The sequence below is a fragment of the Lathamus discolor genome, chromosome 1 (assembly GCF_037157495.1).
Source record: "Lathamus discolor isolate bLatDis1 chromosome 1, bLatDis1.hap1, whole genome shotgun sequence".
Classification (NCBI taxonomy): Eukaryota; Metazoa; Chordata; class Aves; order Psittaciformes; family Psittacidae; genus Lathamus; species Lathamus discolor.
In genome coordinates, this window is record NC_088884.1 from 43,451,971 (window position 1) to 43,472,071 (window position 20,101).

Genomic DNA, 20,101 nt, shown 5'->3' on the forward strand with positions numbered 1-20,101 from the left:
AGGACCGCTAAAGCAGTCAAATACATTTACAATCACAGTAAAGCAATGTATTATTAAGTGTGTTTTATTTCAGTAAAAGCAGAACTTTGATGAAAACCCAATTAAACCTCTGTTGCAATATAGCCTTGTATTGTATTAATGAAAAGGTACGTATGAATTATGGGGACTCCAAAAGCCTGAAGCTTTTCAGGAAAGATTTCAAGTATTATGACTTAAATAACAGTATCAAAAAGCCCCAAAATTAAATTCTCTGTTCTTCAGGTGTAAAAACCTTTAGTTTGGATTACAAACTGCTTTATTTATGCAAATAAATATGGTGTTTTGAAAATATACATCAATCAGAACGCTAACCGTCATTATGAAAAGGTATTAAGCTTGTTTATACAGTTGGCTTTAGAAACAGGGCAATTTTTTTTGTCAGCTTTCTTCTTTTAAATAAGTATTCAGGCTGAATATGTACACTGTGCTTATATTTTGAATGATCTGACATAGAAAGCTAACAGTAACATGATTTATGAGTGCTTGAAAACTTAAAACCAAGCTTTGAGGAAAAGACAGTTCTAGAGATTGGTATTTTCCAACAACTCCTAAAAGTCAGAAGTGTCTAACTGTATCAATTCCAAGCAGCATTACATCAACAAGACAACAAAATTTGAAAAATTCCCATTTAAACCATACTTACTTTAAGACTTCTGTATAGCCCTTTGCAGCAGCTACATGAAGTGCTGTACCACCAGATTTTGCATGCCTGACATCACTTATATGGCCACTGTTGAGCCACTGTCTTGCATCTCGTAGCATTACTCGTTCTTCTTCTTTTCGAGCTGCCTCTATATCAACTCCTAATTCGGACAGAGAGGGGGAAAAGAGAAGACAAAAATATTTTAGTTCCAATACTTCAATTCAATTGTGAAACAAATCTTGTACCATCTTTATGTGATGCAATAACAGCTGAACAATATGAATAATGTTCACGATTAGATATTAGTATCTTTTGAAGATGAATTCCAAGATGTTATGAAACATCCATTACTGCATGATTCTTTGCATGCATAATAGGGTTTTTCCCAAAAGAGAAGGGGAGAATGGGGAAGGGGGCAGGAGAAGAAAGCTAGCAGAACTGGCTCTTCAGTTTTAAGAATTTCTACCATCACAGTAATAATCACTACAGTGACCAATTAAAAAAGGAGAAAAAATATATTTTAACCTTCTAAGCGCCAAAATACAAGTCTGGTTTGATGTGTCTGCAGAAGGTAGAAAACAGCTACAGTTTTTTATATGGGAAGAGGAACAGCCTATATTCTCATCAATAAGAAAGATGGAGCTGTATTTTTTATAATTTCTACAGAATGTCTTGTTTGTCTTCTATCACTGTGACACATAAACCTTGCACTCAAATAACCAAGCCTTTGGAAATCTCCCTTCGTATCTCAAGCAAAAAACCCAAACCACCAACAACTTTTTATAGCACGTCTCACAAAAAATTATCACACAGTGATGAAAAGGGAGGAATGCAATATAACATTTACGAGTATGCACATCAGGTTAAACAGACTGAAAAAAACCCAGACCTTGAATGGGCAAAGCAAAATCTGTATGTGCAAGCATGTTTTAATCACCAACACGCAGACTGACCTGAACAACATAGCAGAAACAGGTCTTGAAGAGAACTATGCATAAGCATTGCTCTACCTGTGATGACTGAATGGTGACAACTCTCTGAGGAAAAGGGACTTAGGAATTTTGACCAGCAAGAGCTCAAACTGTACCTGGCTTGACCTCTAACAGAATCAGTGCACCAACCTTCAGCAAAATTATTTTATAATTTGTCTAATCTTAGACCCTGGCATGCAGAGACTTGGGAAAAAAAAAAAAAGTACTGTTCTTCTGTACTCTGAATTTTTAATTTCTCATGGAGCAAAGCATTAACTTGGATGTAATAAAAGTGAAATCCAGAAACAGGTATTGATTTACTAGATAAAAACACAAACCTTGACAGTAGTCCTTATATAGCCTCTACAACAAATGATTTTTAAAATACTTAAGAGAGAGACACTCCTTGACTCAGATCTAATTCTACCTTCTTTCAGTATTCCCTACTGAAGCTTCATCTGTTCCCAAACCATTTTTCTCCAAAAAACTTGTTTCTATCATATAATTTGTAACTGCTCAACTAATCACAGCACAACAATCTCAGGTAGACCATAAGCAAGACTATGCAAAGCTGGAAGATCTATTTTCAAAACTATTATACATTATTATTTTTAATTAATTTTCGAAGTCTTTATAATGAACAGCAATTTTGGGTTCTAATGTCTTCAAACAGCTAATGGATGAAGTGGCCTTCATTAAAGAAATTATTAATATCATAAAATAAAAATAGAGATAATATAGAGATAATAATATGTAGTGCAGTGCATCATTCTACTGAGTAAAATGTGGCAAAAGAGATTACAATAAAACAGATTCATCAAGCTTTTATCAATCCACTGGCAATTCGAAAGCCAGAGAGCAATGAAGTGGCAAACTGAACGCAATTACATTGCCACTGCTGAAATATACTTAAGGCAGCGGATAGCAGACTGATACATCTATTACGCTAGTATGAATTAGTATTTCACAGATGCTGTAATTCCCCAATTATAGCGCAAAAAAAACCTTGAAAATTACATGCCTGAACCAAAATTTCCTGAAATGCAGGAAGAAGGAATGTAATTATCATATGCTTTTGGAAACATAACATGTAATTTGTTTGGCTTGTGGCAGAATATGATAGTGCTGTAACAGAGTTCACTTCTTGATTATTCTTATTCCACCAGTTCACACCATAAAAAATACTCCCTATCTACAAATATGTAAAAAAACCCAAAACCAACCCAAACCAAACAAATAAAAGCAAACAAAGCAAGAACAGTTGGAGAAACAATTTTGTTCTCTAAATAAATCTGGTAAAACTTTATGCTAAGTACAGATGAAAAGATAAAACCTTACTATCATAAAATAACTGAGGTAGGTTATATTTTAAGCGTTCTAAACAGCTGAGTTCCTAGACTCATCCACTTACATGACTAAAGCAAGCATTTCAATCTCAGCAACTTCATAAAAATTAATAAACTAAATTTCATCAGAAACTGATGAAAACCCGTAATATAGAGGCAAGATGCAGGAAGATTCAAAAGACTGCTGAAGCAGTAGGCAGAGAAAAAAGCCAAAAGGTACTTGTTTGGAAGGAAGCTGTGGTAAAAACTGAATACATGGAAGTTTCTAAAATGGTCTCTCTCAAGACAAACCATGACTGATTAAGTTTTACATATCTAACAATCTTCATAACTCCAACAGGTATGAAGAATAGAAATCATGAACTTTGAATCAATAATGTATTGATAATCACACATTCTCATTTCTCTGGGAGGCTCCTATGTAACGATGTGTGAACTACTGCAAGCTAACTTCCTCGGGCCGTCTGCATCTGCATTTCAGAATGACACAGCAGTGCAGACCAGCAGACCCTGGGAAAATAATTCTCTAGAGTACAGTCATTTACATGTCAGTGTTGCCTGCAAAACACCACCACGCAAACAGTTTATATATCATCTGCTAGTCACATTGATGGCCATCCCCTTTTTGCAAGCCCAAGGTCTTACTGTGAATTGTTATCAAGAAGAATCCAATGTAAACTCCTATCACTGTAAAACTCTTGCATATGGCTCATGAAGCCCTTTTGTATAAAGGAAAAACAAAGGAAAAGCACTTCCCAAAGCCTGATCTTGAATTTCTAATGGTTAAAACCTAAGTATACTTTCCAGGTATGCCTGCAGAAGCAGAGAATTATGTCAAAATAGCAATAATACTTTTGCAGGGAAAGAACTAATACTGAATATAGACTTCTATCAATATCACAGTCAACTGCATTTCTGAAGCCCAAACAAGATGCAACGGCTGCAGAGGACTAATGGTTGCATCAATACTTTATTTTACAAGGCAGAAAATTTCTGATCATATTTCAACAGAAGAAAGTACATGAATCTTGCCAATCTAAATAAAACATCCCACGCTGTTAACTGGCAGGAAAACGGGAATTAAACTGTGTGTTGCAGAAGAAAAGCTGCTCTCTGAGATAAGCTAAATACATTTCCCATTATTAACCACAGAAAACGGAATGTAAACAGCCTTTATTCTACCTTGTACGGCCCTTTCTCCTTGCTTTTGTTTTCCAGACTCTATTAAGGTATTAGGGAAAAAGCAAACGCTCGTCATATGTTTCCAACACTTTGTTCATACGGCCCATAGATGGCAATGCGCTGCCTCCCAGCTCAGCTCCAGCCGAATATTATTCGCTCACACCACCAGGACACTTAACCTCTCTGGCACTCTAACAACTTCTTAAATCATTGATAATTTATGGCTAAATACTTTCATTTTTTCGGATCAACAAGTGCTATTCAACAGTTCCAAACAGGTTTGGAAGCAGTTGTGCTGTTTGGTGAGCATTTAATGAAATTCAGCATAAATTTAAATGCTGAATCATTGTTTCAGGACTCTTCAGCCATATAAAGGCATGTTTTATAGATACTGCCTGGAAGATCAACCCACTTTTTACTTCATGTAGAGAATGTTTATATACAAATGTAATAGTTCACATTTTATCCACATAAACAAAGCTGAGTTAAGCAATACATCCGAGAAAGTCTTGCTACATTTACCTATAATTAAGAATGAGAAACGCTTGCTTCTCGTTGGAAAAGTAGAAGTGATCGCCCTGATAGTTACTGAATAGCTACCAGGCTGTATCATGAACTCCTGATTCACCTCATGTCACCTCTCCCCACTAACTCACCTCCTGAGAATGTTTCCTATAATTCAAAATAACTGGTTAAGCAGTTAAAAATAATTTTAAGAGGACATCTGATGATAAACAGCTAAAAATTCACTTGAAACCATTACAGTTAACCCTACTCAAGACCTGAGGAGAGGCAACATTTAAAACCAGCCAGGGCTAGCTGGGACTAAAGCCCCATCTTTCTCAAGTTTCCTGATTTTCACCAGTGCAAATGAAAACTTTACACTACTGGCAAAAGACATCTTCCACAACTATGACATGTTGAAACACTGCCGAGTAGAAACATAAGGGATCATATTGAAAAACTCTAAATAAAAATATTTTCAACAAAGAATTATGCGGGTCATGGTGGCATATATATATACATGGGATTGGCACATGATAAAGATAACCAGCCATATGGAGAAACAACAAAACAGGTCCTAAGAGAAGTTTTTCTGGTTAACACACAAAATAGTTAAAACGTGGTATGCAAAGAGAAGAGCTGTTCAGCACTACTTTGGAGTAATTTCCATAAAACACCTAGTTTTGCTATTTGTGAAGTGTTCATAACTGTGCCAAAATATCTTTATACCTTAAGTGAGCACGAATGTAATTTATCTTCTCACAAAGCATAAAATTAAGATATGTTTTAAGCTTAAAAAACATAACTAAGCCAATACTTGTCCTCTGAAGATCAGGGTAGAAAAATGTTTATCTTTACTACTGAGAGTGCTATCACTTACAGGATACCTAGTCCATTAGTTCAGGATTAATGCACAGTCCATTTTTTTGAACAGAGTCCTGCAATGTGTTCAACAGAACACAGGTGGCCTTATCTGAGGACCTGTGGCCCACACAAGAGGACACATGGAAAGATGCCTTAACCAAAGATCACAATTCAGAAGTGTTGCATATGAAGATCAGACTAACTGAAGAAAAACAGACATAGGATAATAATACTATAAAAGCTCCCTCATGTCTAAGAAGCCTTACAACAGAACTTGCAAACCAGGAAGATTAATTTGGATCACTGACCACCTCCTCTCTAGACAGGTCAGATTTTGGAGTCTAAATGCTAAAATAGTTTGCTCTCAGCAAACACTGCAGAGCCTTCTTTTTATTAAGCCTGTAATGACACTGTAATGAACTGTACTGTATTCTACAATTTCCCTCTGTGAATTTAGTGTTTCCAGAGGCTCCCGTTTTTTGTCCTGTAGTGAGACATATACTTAAAATATAATTCAATACCTGTAAAACTTTGGCATAAATACAAACTCATGATCTGTAGAAGACTGAATAGTTGCACAACTGGAAGGCTCCGTTTGAATAAAGACAGTCTGCAAAAGCAGCAAAAAGGCTGAGCTAATAAGGTGATTCTCCTCACATTTCTATCAAATGTCATACTTAAACATATCTGGAATCACAATGAAATGGACTGATCTTTCCAGGCCATTTTTTTGCCACCAAACAACTCTGACTGCTGACACCAGTATATAGGAAGTCATATTCACAGCATGAACTAAGCAACACAAAAATTAAACTATAATGAATGTATGAATAAATACACATGAAAAAGTTACAAGGCAAGAATATTACAGAAAATGTATGCTTAATTTTCACCTATACAGAGTAAGATATTTTGGCACCCAGGTTTGTTTATTCAAAATCAATAGGCTGATATTCCACTACTGGTAACACTAAGACAAGGCTGGTAATTCCACAGATCCCACAGTTAACCTGCATTATCAAAACTGCAGCATTGTTTTATTTTGTATGACGACCAATGTTAAAGCTGGAGGGGTAATTACACTGAGCCACATATACAGTCAAAGATGAACTGTCAATAGGCATCAGTGTTAATTCCACATTAAAAGAAACAAATTCCAATTTTAGAGATAAAACTTCTGTAGCTACAACATACACACAATTAGGCACTTTCAAAGTGACTGTAATGGTTAGATAATAATTCTGTATATAATATTACCTTTGTATGCAAGATAAGGATGCTATCAAAAGCACATGATTAAAACCTTATTGCTGAGACAACTGTCTCATGATTTACTAAGGTATACACTAAAGTTCACATCCATATTCACACTCTTTCTATTCCATTCCCACCCGCAGTCATTAACTATTTCCTATGATTTCATCCCCTTAGTTCTTACAACTTCAGACACAAATTCTGAAGGATGCTGTATGCCTTCTTCCCTGCTCTTGTGAACTTGAAACTACTAAGTGGTCTAACAGCAAAATGAACTAGGTAGAATACATATATATAAGTACATTCATATGTGTGTGTGCAAATATATATACATACGTATATAAAAATTATATACACATCTATAATCATAGGCATTAGTGTCCTGCTAAGACCAGGAAGGCAGAAATGCTGTCAGGGATGTTCACAGTGTGGTCACATCCAGTTCCTGTTCTGCACAGAGGGAGGTCAAACCACTCTAAAGCACAGCCCTATCAAGTTTTTTCTCACCTGACATGGTGCCTCATTCAGCCAATATAATTGGGTTATCTGAGAAAATAATAATATATAAAATAATAATATAATCTGGGCATCTGAGAAAGACCAATCTTCTGGAAATCCTTTAGTTAGTCAGCAAGCCAACTGACAAAAAACTGTAGGAGAAGAATGCTTGGAAAACAGTTTTCTACAGCAAGTGAAATACAGTATTTTAAAACCTGTATTACCCCTTTAGAAACTAACAGCTGCAGTGTGGGTATATCTACATTCTTCTCAGACTTGTAAAGACTATACCACAGATAGTTTATTGTAAGCTTTAAATACGAAATATGTAAACCACACTGAAATTTTCAGTGAATTGTAACATTTAGCTTAGGCTGCCAATACTAACTTTACAATTGGTCTGTTCAAAACGAACTTGTAAAAGAATAAATATAAGTGTGCAATGTTGAATCTGCATTGTAAAAATGTACATAGAACACCCATATTAACAATTTTTTTAAAGCATAACATAGAAATAAGAGATTTTGAAAGGGTTCTTTTCCTAAATAAAGTCAATTTTACAAAGAACTACTGCAGTCAATTATGACAGCACATCAGTAAAGTCAAACATTTCAAAACCAGCCTTCAAGAATTTAAGCTGAGGCACATTCTAGAAACAACTCTCCAGCAAAGACTGACAGTACTGTTAGAAAAGAGAGCAACAACTGTATTCTTTCCAAACTATTTAAAATAGACAAATGGTAGTACAGACAAAAAAACAGTCACAGCTATCTAATCTGAAATTCTTTATGTGTTAACTATAAGAACTGTTAATCAAAATTCCATTAACACTATGAAATAAGTGAATCAAAGCCTTTGTCAAATCTACAGTCTATTTCTTCATATCATTAGGTATCTCATATTTCCCTATCATGTCATCTGTTTTCTTTTTACCCTTTACTTTAGGTATTAAATGGGTTTACCACACAAATGAAATCAGAGCAAAGCCTGAAACAATTATTAGTTTACTTTTAAATTGTGTAAATTTGTCTTACAGATATAAATTCAATGCTACAAAAAGGTAAGTTTTTCAAGGAGGAAGAAGCCTTTTAAAAGGTAGGCCAGGGTCTAGAAGTAATGGAGATGCACTCCCCTAGCACTCCAACTGAAAGGCTCCACATCTTCCATCTGATTGCCACTTTCCTTCAATTTATAATGTAACTCCTACCACATCACCCCAGTTCTTGTACTGGGAGTTTTGGAATGACAGCGCATTTCTATTGGACTCAAGATGGTCTGTCAATAACTGAATATTCTTTCCTCTGTGGAATGGAAAAAAACAGAAACTTTCAAAAACTTTTCACTGGAAAACCCATGAGGATTGGAACATGGAAACCAGCAGTGTAAGGAGAGGAAAAAAAGCAGGGAAAAATGAATCAAAATCTTTTTCAAAGCCCGGTTTCTCTTATAAAGACACCTATGCCAGTGCTAGCAATTTTATAGCAGCAAGGTGCATAAATATAGGGTATTCATTTTCAACAATACTGCCAAAACTTGTTATCGATCCATTAACTGTACCACAAATGCTCACCTACATAGTGTTCTAGAAGAGTACACAAAGCCAGGAGGAACTTAAAAGATTCATGACACATTCTCAGGCCTAAACCAAATGCAATCTAAGACTCCTTATCCCAGTGAGTAGCTTCAGACATTTGGTATTGTAGAAGGGCATTCAAAAGGTCAGACCTAGATACAACGGGTGATTTATGCGATGCACTACAGTTGTTTACTCTTGGTTTAGTTATTATTAGGCTAGAATACCTAGAAAATGGGTTGAGCACTGTATCATGTATTGAAAATTCTCTTTAGAAAACAGAGCCACTTTCAATTTTTTAATTTAGCATTAAGTTTTCAAAAATATATTTAGTGTTGAACACACAAAACTATCTTTTCATATTCCAAATTACCTTGTCTATTTACTTCATTCTGAAGCAGCTCTTCCATTGCCTCTTCTTCAGCAATATCTAATGGAGTGTCTCCTTCACTATTTACAGCTCCTACATGTGCTCCTTGACTAATTAAGTACCTGCCAATACAAAAAGAAAAACAAACTGTAAGCAATATAGTAAAGCTGATGCAGAAGAACACAACCAAAACCAAAACAAAACAGCAGCCATGGGTATGGGTATATATATATACACACATACCATTAATATAAACAACTATATTAGGTATACATAAAAAACATCATGACTGTCTGAATATCTGTATGTCTTTTCATCATAATGCCCATTAATACAAAGAGCTCTCTGTTTGCTCTTCAGTTTGCCACAAAGACTCCTGACATATTTAAATAAATACTTGCAAGAACTGAAAGAAGAAAATGGTTAGATGAAGAACAAAAGCAACCACAAGGTGAACATGGTTTGAATCACCCATTTCCATAAGCTCCTCATATTAAACCACTCTTCCTAGAAATTCTAAGTTCAGTGGCATATTGTTTTCTATACTTTGCCAGAAGGATGACACTTGGTCTCCGAGGCAGCTTCATAAAGGTTTTTCCAGCCTACTTGGTTCTATGACTCTATGAAAACCAGAATGTCCCCTGCTCCTAAGTGTTCATAAGGTCAGCTTTTGGTGGGGAAGAGAGGTGAGAGGGAGCAAGGAAGCAGTATTTCACACTATTCCAACCCTTTTGAGTGTTTTCTTACTTGAAGTGCTACTGTCTCAGGAGTCAACAATCCAGACAAAGTGGAAATTATTTCTGAATTTCCAAATAAGTTAGATAGATTAATGCCAACAGTAAGTCACAAGAGGATTAAGTTATTTCACTGCATTAAACCATAAGCCTATGAAGTTATTGAGAACCTACACTTAATACACAATCTGTTTCCAAATAGACAATGAACAACAATTAAAACACTAATACGGATCAGCCTTGCACCTTCTGACTGTAACATTTCACTTCCCTAACAAATTTAACAGTCTGATCCACAACAGAACTCAACACAAGCAAAAAATTGCAAACATACCTCTTGTCATACATACCTTAATTTACACTTTGCATATATTTGAGGAAAAAATATCAGGAAATACTTAGACCAGAAGAACTAGCTATCCTTTTGGTAACAAGTGTATGAAAAAGTGCTTTCTTAAAGTTACTATTGCAGAATGCCAAATTATGCAGAAGCCAATCACAACATTAATCCAACACTAATACAAGTGCTTTAAAGTATTTCTGCTTAGGCACTGCCAATTAACAACAGATTCCAGATCTAGGATGGCATGTTCTTAAACTTTACTCAATAACTCAGCATGAAGTACTCTCATACATTTCTATTTTTTAATGTATGATGTAAACAGCACTTGTCATTAAACCTCTGTAATTACGTCAAGAAGAGGTAATAACGAACATCACAAAATGGAAATTAATTCCCAGAAGTGTAACTGTATCTCCTGGGATATGCATCATCAATTACCACTGCTAGCTTTGATGCTGGTATGCAGTGCTGGTTTTATACTGTCCCTCTTAACAGTGCTGCTGTGACTCTTATCCCTCTTCAATTTAAAGATTTAACTTCTGCACGAATGAAAAATTAATGCAAAATAACAGCATTTCTCAACGATACCAGGTGTACTGTTCTAATGGAGACACAGCCTTCCAGGCCACAGATCAGATAACTGCTATGCAGGGTGTCTGCTAAGCAGGCAAAAAGAGCTGTGGAGAAACCAACTTACAAAGTCAAAATGTTGATTCAAAACCAAAGTGAATCATGGACAAAAATATCTTTCTAACAAAAAACCCCAAGTAACCATTTGTGTCCTTTCAACCTATTTTTTCTAATAAAGATACAAAAAAAGTAATGTTTAAAAAACCTAATTTTTACCTGTTCACACATAATACCTATAGGGAAAAATTAAGCTACCTTTGTAAGAAAAATACATCTCTCTTTGAAGTAGCTGTATTTGGTCAACTGGGCCAATAACTTACAGACACGATAAAAGGAGCAACACATAAAAAAGGCTACAGAAGCATTTCAGAAAGTTATTATTTAGATATACGAACAGCTTCATGATCAAATGATTCTTTAAAGTAGACTCCAAAAACGAAGCTGCTCACAGACCAAAATCAGATCAGCAGAGCTAGGGGGATTAGTATGGTTGGAGCAGTAGAGCTATTCAAAGTTCTCCTTTGCATGTGCTTACAGAACTTTGGTTTTCTTGTGTCAACAGACCCATGACCTTTGATACCACATCCAGAAAAAGGTGCTTTTTGCAAACTTGGATGCGGCTGAAAAGTAAAAACACTTTGCTGATGTCACCTATTTACAAAACCTTTTGGTATAGGACTTAAATTTTTGTCTTTTTAAATTCCCTTGTGGCAAATAGCCAGGTTCAACAGACAGCTACAGAAGAATAATTCAGACAATCTGACAATAATTTGTATCTGACAATATTCTGGTAGATGCTTGTTCAAAATGCAAATAAACGAGAAAGAAACTTCATCAATGATAGCCTGATCCATACCATGCTTGGTTCTGGAGCTATAGCTTTCAATTGTCAATACTGAAGCTAAAGGTACCTTTTAGGCACTCTTGTGGCCCAAGTATACAGAACTGCAAGTATCCCAGGAATACCAAGACAGACAAGAGCAGGAAAATGAAATCAAATTGTTCCTAATGCTTCTGCCCTGATGTTTCCATGACAAGCCTTACGCAGTCTGGGTAAGACTGGAAGAACAAGTTTGCTTTGTGATACTGTTGGTTTATGAAGCCAAAATATTTCTATTTGAAATCTGTCTTTTAAGAATCACTGCTGTCTATTCCTCCACAGCTATTACGGACTGAAGTTAACAACCTTGACAAAAAAATAGCACATTTATTTTCTATAATTATTACAAAACCCAGATTTTTCCTCATAATTCTGTGAAAAATACATTTCAATACCTTTCATAAGGGGATGGAACTTCAGTATCTCTGAGACAATAAGTAATAATAAATCTCTGAGGTTACTGTACAAAAGCCAAACAGTCGACATCAAAAGCAAGCTCAAGAACTGGAACCTAAAAATGTGAACTAGCAACTTTGGCCTACACTCTGAATTAAAAAAATCCTCAAAACAACAAAACCCCCTTACAGCTGAGGTTTTGTGTGCGTGTAAGTCTATCAATAAAGTGCATACAGAGACACAAAGTGAGCAGAGAAGACACCTCTTTCTGGAGTTACATGTAGCTTTTAATCTTACTTGTGCATTTAGAACCTAAGAATCTGTCAGACACTCAAACTTTGGTTTTAACAAAGCCTGTCAGCTGCAGAGAACCAGATCTGCTGCAGGTAACATTTTACTATTAGTTTACTTCGGCAACAGAAAGAGGGGCATATGTTTACATTCGAACCTTGCCCCAGTTCCCAATATCTGGAAACAAGTTTGCGAAGTTATTAGGGATATAATTAACTTTAAGTACTGGCTGAACCTGAAGGTCACCTGAACAGTGACAAGCACAAGGCAGGGCAGAGAAGTGGCTGCTGAATTGATTCAATTCATTAACAACCGTGTGCTGAGCTCACTGGAGACCCACTAATGAAAACAAGGGGTGCTTTCAGATGAGTGGGAAGACTGGGCAGCAGTCTCTAAAATCTGAGGACAGGGCCCCTCCTAAAACATCTCCTACTTAATAAAGGTTTAATGTGTTGTATATACATTTAAAATAAACATGTTCAGTGGGGCCTTCCAGGGAAACACAGCTTAATTGCTCGTGGGGGCACCAACCAGCAGCAGAACTGGTCTCCCAACAGGTTTAAACTAATTGGCAATTTCAGCTAAACCCAGCTGCTTTTCTTCTTTGAACCCATACATAGTGGAGTGCAAGTTAATTCCATGAGCATTTTAACTGAATGATAAGAGGGAGCCAAAGACAGAAGAAGTGTCACTGTGTTCTTGCAGCTATGCAAGCTGTCATATGACGAAACAAATAATGAAAAAAATGTGGCCCACAGGATACAAAACCAAACTAAAACCGCACACATCTTTGGAATATGTGTTTTAATGGCCTTCTTTTGAAACGCCTTTCACAACTATTTCACTGATTTCTTTAAAATATAAAGTACCAATGCACTTTTTACTACATCTTTGTAAATCATTCAAATTACTAATCCAAAGACATCCGTAAGAAATCAGCCGAACAATTAGACCTTCAAGAGACATTTAACAAATAAAAATGATAACATTTTAACATTGCAGGATCCAATTTTATTTTTTTTTCGAAGCTGAAGTACATTAAAAGTCTCTCCTTTCCAGGCCTACTGTTTTGGGAGTCTGGGAATATTTCTTTAAATATTTTCTCACTGCAGAAGAGTCTCACTTCAAATTTACACTCTTAATGTTGTTGTTATTATCTCAGAGAGAAGCAGAAATGCTACCTCAAGCTCCCTAAAGCTCCCCAGTCCTTCTCAAAAGGGGTGTTGTTTTGGGTTTGCTTTCTTTTCTAATTTGCAGCAGAAGTAACACTGCAGGCCAGGCAAGCAGAGGTATGCTTACCTGCATATGCAACTTATCAAGAGATGACAGCTTAGATGTCATTCTTGAATTTTTAAGGTGCACTTCCCAAAATAAAGGCCTAGAGTTACCCCCCCCATCCCCCCGTTTTTTTAAAATCTTAAATACTCCAAACTTCAAGCAAATACAATAGCATTAGAATAACACTGCGCTAAATTCTGTTGTGGTACATAGTACACATATGTGTACTATGGATGGTGTTAAAATGTGCAACACGGAGCAGGTGCCAGGCAGGTCTTGCAAGGCACGGCAGAGCCCTGCTTGCCTGGGCAAGGAGCACCCTGTGGAGCACCCTGCTCTGCACATCTGGGCATCTCCTCACTCTCTTTAGTGACAACCTACCCTAGAATAAATTTAATTACTTGAAAACAATTACATTAATATCACAGAATGGTTAGAGTTGGAAGGGACCTTAAAGCTCATCTGGTTTCAACTCATGGGCTTGGTCACCTTCCACTAGAGCAGGTTGCTCCAACCTGGCCTTGAACACTGCCACGGATGGGGCAGCCACAGCTTCTCTGGGCAACCTGTTCCAGTGCCTCAGCACCCTCACAGTAAAGAACTTCTTCCTAATGTCTAATTTAAATCTATCCGCTTTCAGCTTAAAGCCATTCTCCTTTGTCCTGTTACTACATGTCCTTGTAAAAAGTACCTCTCCAGGAGACTCCTTCTCTTGTAAGTCCCCTTTAGGTACTGGAAGCTGCTCTAAGGTCTCCCTGGAGCCTTCTCCAGGCTGAATAACCCCAACTCTCTCAGCCTTACTCAGACGCTCAGTTAAAATGTCTTATTCAGGCACTCTGCAAAATGCCATCCCACGCTGTCAGTTGCTGCTGTGCCTCAACCTTCTGCCTCTAAACATTTAGAACTGATTAGAAACTGACATGAGAAGATAGGCTTCTGTGATGACATTTAAATTAAAATCGAATCATGATAAAACTTGAGCACGTTTAAGATGGTGTTTCTTCACAAATTCCAGAAGATTCTCACTCACATCTTTCTCTCTTAGGAAAAAAAACCTATGCTGCAGCACTTTCTACAGAGGAATGCTTCACCTATGAGCAGTATCATCAGCCAGCAGCTACACAAACAAGACCACTTAGGATTATTCAGCAAAAACAGATTTTTTTCCTCCTGAAATATGAGTGATGATTTTAAGACAGCTGATATCAACCAGAGATCTGAGGTGAACGTATCATTTCCTCTTGCAGAACACAAGAGCTGACAATTTCAGATAACTAGAGATGCTTAAAAAAATGAATAATAATAAAAACAGCTGACAAATAAATGGTCAAATAATTTTGAGCAAATGAGAAGGGACATCTCTTCAATTTTCACCAGTCTAATCCAGATCTGAGTATACACGTTTTCTTCTAAATTATGCACCAGCTTGAAAAGACTATTTGATATCTTTCACTATGCAAGAGCTCCACCAGATAGCAGCAAATCCAGTTTCTGATTCTCCCTGGTGAAGCCGCTATGAAAGACATCTTGGACAGACACATATCTTTGCCTCAAAACTGTCTAATGCTCCCAAAGCTATCTAAGTAGTATGTCACAGAGATGAGGAAAAAAAATACTATCCCTCTGTGCAAACAGCACTATCAGTGCTAAATACTGTACCTGTATGAAAAACGTGTTTATGAAGCCAAGACTCTACAACATACCAACACAGCACTGAGCTCTGCACACAGCTCTGCCCCTAGCCTCCACTGCAACTTGCACACCCAAGGAAGCACACGAACTAGGATCACATCTGTTTTCCTTTTTGGTATGCAGGAGCATAGAAGAAAACAGGGTAGATAACAGTATCTGGTTAGTTTTATTCCTCCTGTGTTCCAAGAAACCTCTGAAAAAAGCCAGCAATAAACTCTAGAAATATTTGTAAGTAGGCGGCCACCTAAACATGAACAGTACAAAGAGCTGAAAAAAATCCTACTTGCAGCATATGAAAAGCAATTAAGCCTTTATATTTTACCATATCTATATAGAGGAAAGACACATGGGAGATGGCAGAGCAATGTTTAGGTGAAAGTAAACAGTGAGTGAGAAAAGTACCAAACATGAAGAAAGATATATAGGGAAACATAACCTATTTACAAAAAAGTAAAAACCCTGGAGCCTGGCAATGCCAGGATGAACACAAGGAAAAAACTTCAACCGGAAAGAAAACTAAACAAGAAGCGTTTTAAAAGTGTGCATCAAACAGTAATTTCACTATGCACCTTGGTGAACAAGTGTTTCTGTCCTTTACTTTGAAATCTGCACCTCACAGTGAAAAAATTAAGTCTGAGCTGAGAAAACATTGTGTTGCAGCTGCAGAAGAGTACATGCAGTACATGCAGTAACTAGCTCACCACACTCTCTGCTCAGGATGCTTCCCAGTAGCAAGTCATGAAGCATTTGTGGTGATTTGCAGAACTGTCATTAAGGTGAATACTTGGGATTTGGTTACACTGGTTGAAAAGGAGAGGTAACAACAACATGGAGGCGAAAAAGAGGAGGAATAAGGAAAACCATGCTGCTGCCCAGCATCCTCAGCCAATTCCTCACCAACAAGAGGTGATCACACCCCTAGCTCACCATTCCTCTATTTCAGAGGAAGTTAGGAGTATGGGCCTAACTTAACAAGCTTATTTTTCTCCAACAGCCATGCGTTGGTATTTATATCAGAAGAATTAAAACCAAGATCAATTATTTTACTGTACTTAAACAGATACTAGCACAGCTATAATCACTGCATCACAGAACTTAAGTAATTATGCAATATATAGTGACCAAATTCACCTGTAATCAAGAGTTTTCAAATATTTCATTTTTTTATACTTTTCTCATGTCATACCCCCTGTTTATAAAAAACCCCAAAAAACTACATTTTTGTTTTAGTATCTGAATTGTATCCAAATAACTCACTCTCATCAATGTACAGCAGCCTTCTTGTCTCTAGAGACGCCACACTGTATTTATGGATTTCAGAAGAATTCAAGCAGCTTTTATCCTGCCTCAGTCAGGGATAAGATTAGAAAAACATACACAGATTAGGATCATTTGCACTGAAATGACGTGATTTAAAATATCCAACAAAAAACACAGCTGTAAGAAAGGATAAGTAGGTCATAAGTTGCTCTAGTGTCATCGGAAAGTCTGCTGTACATGGCAGATCAGGTTCAAACTCACAATAGGGAAAAATGCTCAAGTAAAAGCTGAAACAAATAAAAACTGAGATGCACAGAAGTGACAATCTACACCACACCCATGTTTTCTCCTAGAAAACAATACTCAAAACCAACTTTACTCTGAACTACATTATTTTTCTGTCAGGTAACTGGATAAATATTATAATCAATATTTACAACGCTATTCTATAGATTTAACATCTGGGAAGAATATTGCTGTATCTAAAACAGCAATTTGGAATGAGTTGATGAGGCCCTCACAAGTGTCAGTCTGCCATACTTACTAAGCACTTGCCTAATTCAAAACCTGATTGCTCGTGTATCTAGAGCTGCTCTCCCATGTTCCAGTCACACCTAGAAAACAGGAGTTGACTGGTGGCAACGGGCAGGTACAAGCCATCATTCAGGAAGGACCTAATGTGTTATGTTCCTCAGAAGCCTACCTGAGATCTCAGGCTTCCATATGATACACCAATTCATATGTACAATTCAACTTCAGAATTCATACATAAGATACCTACTTTAAATTGTTCTCAGAATACAATAAAATCAATGCTCTGTGAAAGTAAAATCTTACCTATGCACTTCACTTCTCAAAGCAGGATAGTTCTTTTAGGCATTAGCTGCACTTTCATATTCTTTTTCAGCCAAAAATTAGAGTGCTCTGAGCTTTACACTGGGCATCAGTCCCTTGACTTTTCATTAGATTCAATGCTAAAGCATATTAAAAAAAAAAGATATTTTCCACTAAATCATATGCCACTTAAGAAGGTATTTCTGAACTTAAAGTTCTAGTAGATTTACCTTTAGAAGAGAAATGCAATATACTTATTAACAGATACTTAAGGTCACAAGTGGAGATGAACACAGTAATCCAATCTGAAGCGGGCATCTACAGAGCACACACTTTGTGCATCACAGAGTGACCAACTCTCCTAGACTCCTTCAACTGAACAAATAGGTATCAAATTAATTAGGTCCTCTAATTTCCTCTAACCCATCAACCATATCTTACTATATATTTCTGCCAGCTGTTTTTTTTTCTAAACATCAGATCACAGCTACACAATAAAAAAGATTAAACTCTACCACATAATGACATGATTTTAAGAAGGGAATTTCACCATCAACCTAAACAACTTCATTAATGTTTAATTTTTCTGAGGAACTACATACATGCCGCAAAAACATATTGAAAACTGTACACTGCCACAGTACATCTTCAGGAAAGAAAATGCCAACTGATGCAAGCTCACTGATCTCCAGTTTTCTCCATTATTTTCTCTAATGGAATTTTGGTTTATCCTTGCAGATATCTATACAAGGTTGGAGGAGGGGTTTTATCTTTGCTGGTAAAGAACGAGCATCACACTTTGACTGGGGAGGGGCAGGGGGATGGGACACAACTACCGTACTAGCATATTTTCTCTCTCATTAATTTTTTTTTTCCCAATCTGCTCTTCCAGAAAGAAACCCGGCAGCGAATACAAATGAATTAACTGAAACAATCTTCCAAAGCCTGCAGTGACCTTTTCACAGTCCTCAAGACAAACACTGCATCTCTACCAGTGTCAACTTGTAAGAAGTCAGTCATTCTTCTAGATGAGCTGTTCTTCAGCTGGGAATAAATCTTCCCCTGCTTATATTTTGTCCTGTGGCTTGTTTCATAACATATTCTTCTGAACTCCTCTTCCCATTTTCTGAGTGGATTGTATCAAATTTCATCTTTGGACCTTTTTCCTTTTAATTCTACCCTTCCAGTTAACATTGCCTTGTGTCATTTAAAGTAACCATCTCAAATCCTGATAAAAACATTCATTCCCCTTCTAGGATCTCTATCAGACCAAATCCCTTACCAGTCTGCATAATCTGTATGCGGTTTACATCAGACCACCAACTTCACCATGTCATTCACAAATCAGAACTCCTGATTATCCTCCAAAGTTCCACTTCTGAATGTATCACTAATAACATGACTTCATAGTCACTTAAAATCGTAAGTGCAAACAAAGCTAAAGGAGATAGGAGCCATCCCTGACATTTTTATCAGTCTGCTTTGCCTAAAAAATGTCTTGTTCTTCTAGGATTATAATGGGTTATGGCAAAAGAGCTTAGATCAAAAGCACTTCAGTAAGTAGTAGCTCCAGACCATCAAGTCATTAAAACTTAAGAGAAGAATGGATTAGAAGCAACTGCTTTGAAACATATTCTGGGGTAGCACCATCCCTGGATACTGTGGAAGAACATTCACCAGTGCCAGCTGGTTCAGGCTCATGAGTTGGGAGATGAAGGAGAGGACTCTACCTCAGCACAGGCAGCTCTCCACAGCCAGGCTTCTGATCAGAGGTAGGAGCTGTATCTGAAAAGCAGCCCAGACTTCTTTTTTATACCTGCATATCTATGCCAACTGCTGCTGGCAAGGCAGACCAGCTCACTGATCCAAAAGAGAATAAACCCTCCAACCCCCTTGAAGGTAGTCTTACGCTAATAGTTCCCACATTGTTGAGTGATTATTAGATACTGCAAGAGAGGGGTTAAGAGCATGAGGAGGAGGGAAAACCAAGGAGAGAAGGGAATGACTGCCTATTTTTATTTCTTCAGTTGTCTCAAGTTAGATCACATTAAGCATATTGTGAAACTGCACTGAATTCCCTCGGTTGCTCCCTGTCGCCAGATGAGCACTGGTCCTATCCCTGTACAACATGCCACAGGCAGGAATCACTATTGCCCAGCACCACAGCAGGCCCACAAGGTGATCAGAACTGTCTGTAAACCACCTATCACTGAATATCTATATATTCAACTGCAGGTTTGCAGGACGGTTTCTCACTCCTCCATATCCCAGACAACGATCACTCATTTAGTCTTAATGGACTGTTACTAAAATAGAGAGATCCTGGGACAATGGTTTGCTGAGGCTTCAGCAAACTTGTTTGGCTGGGTTCACTTTCAGGTGTCTGAAGTCTGGGAAAACAGATGGGCGTTAGCAGCAAGGCAGTGGTTACACACAAGCTTTTTAAAATCTGCTTTAAATATCAGGGGAGGGAGGGGATGCAACATAGGAAACTGGGCAGGAAGGAAAGCAGGCGAGCT

The 20,101-nt window shown here is 37.2% G+C and overlaps 1 protein-coding gene across 4 annotated transcripts in view; it reads right to left on the minus strand.

Annotated features, from left to right (window-relative positions):
- The window catches only part of PPP1R12A (protein phosphatase 1 regulatory subunit 12A), a 120,149-nt gene that overhangs the window by 46,648 nt on the left and 53,400 nt on the right, over window positions 1-20,101 (minus strand). For all 4 annotated transcript variants that reach the window (XM_065669439.1, XM_065669426.1, XM_065669434.1 and 1 more), the window contains exons 3-4: window positions 9,248-9,366; window positions 683-842 (exon numbers count right to left, since the gene is read on the minus strand). In XM_065669439.1, coding sequence (XP_065525511.1) covers window positions 683-842; window positions 9,248-9,366 — 279 coding nt within the window. The remainder of the gene's footprint in view (window positions 1-682; window positions 843-9,247; window positions 9,367-20,101) is intronic.